Below are 6,293 nucleotides of genomic sequence, written 5' to 3'. Positions count from 1 at the left end.
AAATTTTTGTGTGTTATTATAACTTGTGTTTTGTTCATATAATATTTGTATGTTTATTCTTGTCATATATCTAAAATAAATTACTTTATTTTGAGAAATCTGACAAGTTCTTTTCACATTCATGACCAGAGGGGTGTTTCATGATTCTGATTTCATTTCTGCAAGATCTTGTGGAACATGAGTTTTGTGAGATTAAGCTGGTATTAATCTCATAAAGCAGGGTTCTTTACACTGCAGATGATCCCATACACAGACATTTGTTGTGACACTTGTCTGCAGGCTTGATTTGTCAAGAACAAAAATAAAAAACTAAACAAAAATCTTCTCCTCCCTTTAAAACAAAGTGTTTTCAGAACCAGCTAATAATAGCAAATGATTGACCATTCTCAGTTTTTAAAAGACCTAATAATCACTTTGTAAACAAACATATTAGTGGTTCATACCCTGCCCAGGATGTCCACTGGCAGTTTGGAGTTAAGCAGGACAGGCTTGACCTTATCTCCTGACAGCATCCCTCCAACTGGACCCAGACTGTCAAAGATGGCGTCAAACTTCAGTTTCTCCTCAGGCTGGTGGAAAAAAAGTAAAACAGAGTCAGAAAACTTATACCCGAACAGTAAAACTATTAAAAATGAGGAAATAAATCACATCAGTGTGTCAAAAAGCAACTTTGGTTACGTTCACACTGCAGGCAAAAGTGACTATATGTGACCCATATCAAACATTTTATGATAGTCTAAGTGTGATAAATCAATTTTTTTATAAATCCGACCCATCTTTTCCATACATGGTGCTAAATTAGATACATATCTAAAGTGACTACAGTCTAACAGTTTTGTTGTATTTCATCCAACATTTACATCAGTGAGGTAGAGGGTATACAGATCCATCCAGATATTCATATTACTATGGTCCCCGCATGTGAAGCGGGGGTCATGATGTTTTTTGTTTTTTTTTCAGTGATTTTTGGTCAACCGTAGCACAAAAATGGTTGCGCCAATCACCATGAAATTTGGCAGGGCTGTAGATGAGTCCGACCTACACTGCGCCAGCCAACGGTTTTATGATAGACCCCATATTTGAGGAGGGGGCTCCATCCAAAGAGGGGGTGTCTGGACATGCAAAAATGCTTATAACTCAGAAACTGTTCAACATAGGAGCCGAAGTTTAGGATTGTGGACTGTTCACACTGGTATCGAATAGAGATTGCATTTAAATTATGATGTGAACACACACACAAAAAAATTACAGTGTGAGCGTGGCCTTTAACTTCTGGTTTACAGGTACCAATATTTGCAGTGTAAATATTAAACCATAAAGCTCAATACTAATCAGCTTTTCACCAAAATGCTGCCAGGTTAGGCAGGTAAAACTTCTAACCTTAACAACCCAGGGAAGGTCAGTGGTCACTCCTCCTGCTAACAGGGGGCTACTTGTGTCGTGCTGCAAACAAAGACAAACATACAGTTACCTAAAGAAACTAAAAGGGCAGCAGGTCAAACATATCCATGACATTATTGTATAAAAACTATTTAGTGCATTTCTAGAAACAAACATACAAATTTATGGCTCACAGCTGCAAACTTACAAATTTCGGGGGAGGAACGGCCACGTTAAGACTCTTGAGCGCCACCTCCAGGCCATTCTGAGCACAAGCCACCAAACGCAACGCTACGAAGAATTGCTAGGTGGGAGATGAAACCTAGCGTCAGTATTAAAACACGTAACTGCACATGAAAGAAATTCAGGATGATGCAAACGTCACTGTGTCACACCTGTTTATTAAGAGATCCTTTTCTTTCAGAGTCGGACAGATCCCAGATCTAGGAAGACATTTCAGGGTTTAAGCAGGTTTTTACGCGATGAGCCTAAAGAAAGCGTGTTCGGAGGCATCACTCACCTTGCCCAGGACCATATCAGCCAACCCTGACCTCTTCAAGAACAGAGCTGCATCGGCCGCCACCACCCGCCCGCTGCCAGTGGGATCCACCTGCACACAATCAGAAAAACAAGAGTCTCACTTAGATCGATACTAATAATAAACCAAAGTTATTTTCTCAGTAGTCTATTAGCTTAGCAGTCTCTCGTAAGGCCTACTACTGGGAACTGCTCTGCCTGGTTGGCAAAGGGAAACATTATTAATTCATAGAGAGCCACAAAGGCCGAATATGAAAAGGGAGAAGACAGCACTGCTGACTACAACGCCATAGTTTATTAAAACAGCTAAGTTTAAATTAAAATATCAATTTAATTCAAACGCAAACAAAACAACAAAACAAAACAATATGAAGATCTTAGGATAATTTTAGAAAGAGATGGTAGAAAGTATATTTTCATTACCTGTCGATAATATTTGTCATAGATGGGATTTCCACTGGAAAGCTGTATGAAGAAACAAAATCAGCATAAAGAAATGATAAAAAAACAAGAGAGCTGAAATAAACAGTTGGCCTTAATATATTAATAATTCCAGGTAACTACGGAACGGTCTAAAAAGCAGAAGGTAAAACAAAACTAATTATGTAAAGTTGAGCAAAGTGAAGTTAAATGTTGTAAGAACGCTAAAAAGCCTCTCTCAAAAACCTACAACTTTAAAACTGATTCTATCTTTAATAAGATAAAAGGAAACGTCACATTTCAAGTTTTATGAAGTTATGCAACTTTTTGCAGTCTTGTTGACTGAATAATTTTAATTTCCCCCTCATTGTTACGTTTTTGGAAAATGGTAATCTATCACTTTTCTTAAAGTGCCTGTGATGTGCATATCCTTCAAATGCAACAAGTCAAAGGAAACATCTTCATATTACAGAAACGTGGCATAATATGCATGATTTTACCCATTTTCTCACATAAATGGCAGATTTTCTTTTGAACTTGGCTCGACATAAGTGAGACAGGAAGTGACATCAAAGGGGAACTGGTTAAGAAAAATAACTCCTCTTTGTTGAAACAATGTTATTTGAAATCTTTTTTTAGATAGACAAGAAAGAAGACGAAAGAAAGGGAAAAAAGAAGGAAAGGAAAGAAAATTTACAATGTAATGGAAAAAAGTGAAAGAAAGAATTGATATGAGATATACGTCAAGAAAACAATACAATCCATCCAACATCTGTCTGCACACCTGCAAAGAATTAAAGTCACAAAACTTAGCAAAAGCATACATATATACATTCAGACAGATAAACAAACATATTATTATTATTATTACAAATATTATTTGACTCTGACGCTTCGTTTCTCTGATGGTGACTCAAAATAATCTAAAAAAAAAAAAACATCAGATTCTTCTCAACGGTCTGTGTCGTTGGCCATTTTAGCAAAGCTCTGTTCACATGCACACATTCCCCTTTGACATCACTTCCTGTTACTTCAAATGCAAATATCTCAACAACTGTTCATCTCAGCGGTAGGGTTGGGCATAATCGTATTGTGTGCAATTAATCGATTATTTTTTGGCACTTGACAATTAATACGATTAATGCCACAATGCAGATTGACTGCATATTTCCCTGGTCAGTCCGCTCGGTGCTCCTCTCTGCTTCAAATATGACGAACATTTTAAAAATAATTCTGTAATTTATTTATCTATCAACACAATTTAAAATTTGATGTGTAGCCCGAAGTCTGTATTTTTGACAATATGGAACAGATTTTTATGAAGAGCAAATATTTCCCACTAAATTGGTCATGTGACTACGACATAAGGGTGTCCAGGGACTCCAGGGGATTAATCATCAAATTAATCGTTATCGGCTAAACACCACAATTAATCGAGATTAATTTTTTTTGCCAATATCGCCCAACCCTACTCAGTGGTGAGATTTTCTTTTGCAATATGCTATTTTTCCAAAAATGTATTCATATTTATTACAAACGTTTGACGTCACAGGTGCTTTAATCTAGAGGTTAGAAGTGTTTTGGCCTTCAGGCTAATGTACTTTTTTTTTTTAGGAAAAACTAAAACATTAATGCTTGACGCTATTCAAGAAAAAACAAAAGGCTCTGTCAGATTACTTGTGTGACATCAAGATCCAGACTTACTTTCTATAGTCGGTCTTAAAAACTTTACCATACAGGGAACAGCTAGTCTCTCTGTAACCTCGCTAAGTAAAGCACGCTTCATACGCTGCTGCACTGAACAGGAAACAAATCAGCGTTTCCTTCTTCTTCTTCCACATAAATACTGACGAATGGTCATTGTGGTTTTGGAAACGCATTTGCAGGAAAGGACAAAGGGAGTGACTGATGAGTGAATGAGTGAATCTTTTCCTTTTTGGAAGGCCCAACACTTTGGGACCAGCCCAGACAGAACAAACTCTGGCACAGGGGGGGAATTAAAGGGCTGAAAGAACAAAACTACAGCCTATGGTCATCAGCCGCTGTTTGTCAGCTTTTTCAACCGACAATTTATAGTGAGATAACTGCTGACACGCGTGTTATCTCTGTGCCCTGTGTGCCTGGGACTGTTTGGTGGCTGCAACACTGAACTCATTGTACCGACGACCCTGTCAACGAAGCCACAAAAAAACACACACACAATCACTGCCCGACCTCAACTTCAGCATACAGGACTGTGGCTGTCAGTTTCCAAAGAGCTGACTGATTTCACAGCTCTCTCTCTCTCCTGTCATGATGACATGCTAAACAGCCCAAACCCCAAACACATAAATGGGGTCAAGGTTGAGAAGCATCAGGGCTGAGACAAGAGAAGCCTTGCCTGACAAACTGAGGAGAAAACAAGACATTATCTCTGGTTTCAACTCCTCTGGTCTGATGTTGGAGGCAACAGTAGCTAAGATAACAATGACCTTACTTATTAACCCTGCTAAATAACTTATTTATTGCGCAAATAAGCACACCGGGACACCAATTTTGAGTTTAAAGAGCAACAGGCTGACATGTTATTTGACAACAGGGGGGAGGCTAGTGGCTAACTTCCTCTTATTGGTTTCAAAACGACTGGTTTCAAGTGTTACTTTTTAAACACAAATTCAAGGCTAAAGCTCAAGGCTGTCCGCTTAGAAAAGGAAGCGTTTGTCTGTAATTATTGTAGCCATATCCAGGAGGTAACAGTCGGAATATAGAGAAAGCCAAAAGAGTACCGATAAACGGGAAGAAAGCGGAATGCAGCCTTACATAACTGAACTTGTAGCGGAGCTTGAACTAACAAAAATGTGACAGTTAATGCCACAAACAGAGCCTCACATGGTTATCATCTTATTTTGACAAGGACCGACTGGCCTGCAGCAAAACGAGAAGGGGACAAAATCTTATTTTTCCCCACTGCAAACCGACGCCAAGTGAGGCTAGCTACACGGTGAGTCTCCGGTTTGACGAAGAAACCCCGCAAACAGACCCCGACTGGACATAAACTAGAGGTTAGCTGCCAGGCTAGCTGGCTAGCTACGCCCTTACGCAGTCCCCAAAGAGATTAGACAGAAACTTTTCACAGCGGGGCTAAAACTTCCAGAAACAGTGGCGAGGGTCGAGCAGAGCCCGCGTTCCCGCCCGCCTCAGACCCGCTAACACCGCCCAGTGGTTTGTAAAGAAGCCCGGGCGGACGACAGGAGCGTTTGTTGTCGGTATATCTGAGTTGTAAGTCGTTGTTACCTGAGTAAGAGACGGAGTGGCAGCCATAGTGTATCTGTTTCCCACCGCTTTCACGCTGCACTGCTGCCAGACACCGACAGAGGCCGCTGAAGAGCCTGAACCCAGGGCATCAACCCGGACTGGTCTACATTTAACACTGCGTTCAAACCAGTGGCGCCCACAGGCCTCTGAAAACCTGATGCCCCTTAAAGAGCAACTTACACCAAAATTAACTTTTTAAACTGATAAACATTCATAAACTCAACGTAAACCAAAATGTAGCGTGAATGCTTAATGCTGAACGGGTTTACCCCCCTGAAAGCTGCTGAAGGGGCTGAAAAAAGTTTAATAACAAAACTTCATCATGTGTTAAATTTTAACAGCTGACTTCTGCTAAAAGTAGGAAAACAAAAGTAGACAGTAGGCTAGTAGTTGAAGTTAGTGAGCAGCGAGTAAAAAAGCACACAAAGTACAAAAAAGTTGCAAAATAGCTAAAGCAGCAAAAATCAGCAGAAAAATAGCTAAAAGTATGAAAAGCTGAAATTCATAAAAACAGCACATTTGCTGAATTAAGTAGTAAAAAGTTGTCACAAAATCTAAAAATTACTGAAAAAATCAAAACTGGCAAAAAATAAGACAGCTAAAGCAGAAATTTGCTAAAAAAAAAAAAAAAAAAAGAAAAGCTTAAATTAGCAGAAGGAAGC

The 6,293-nt window shown here is 39.3% G+C and overlaps 1 protein-coding gene across 1 annotated transcript; it reads right to left on the bottom strand.

Annotated features, from left to right (window-relative positions):
* Positions 1-443: 443 nt before the first annotated feature.
* LOC106512269 (epidermal growth factor receptor substrate 15) lies at positions 444-5,715 on the bottom strand (the record flags this gene model as incomplete). Its single annotated transcript, XM_014000930.1, is given in 7 exon segments — positions 444-569; positions 1,381-1,443; positions 1,589-1,684; positions 1,776-1,823; positions 1,901-1,990; positions 2,341-2,382; positions 5,611-5,715. Coding segments are annotated over 7 exon segments (492 nt in total), but the record flags the coding sequence as incomplete, so codon positions are not given.
* Positions 5,716-6,293: the final 578 nt, after the last annotated feature.

The sequence above is a fragment of the Austrofundulus limnaeus genome, unplaced genomic scaffold (genome assembly GCF_001266775.1).
Source record: "Austrofundulus limnaeus strain Quisiro unplaced genomic scaffold, Austrofundulus_limnaeus-1.0 Scaffold8, whole genome shotgun sequence".
Taxonomy (NCBI): domain Eukaryota; kingdom Metazoa; phylum Chordata; class Actinopteri; order Cyprinodontiformes; family Rivulidae; genus Austrofundulus; species Austrofundulus limnaeus.
The sequence above is the reverse complement of the archived record's forward strand: the minus strand, read 5'-3'. Positions and strand labels throughout refer to the sequence as shown.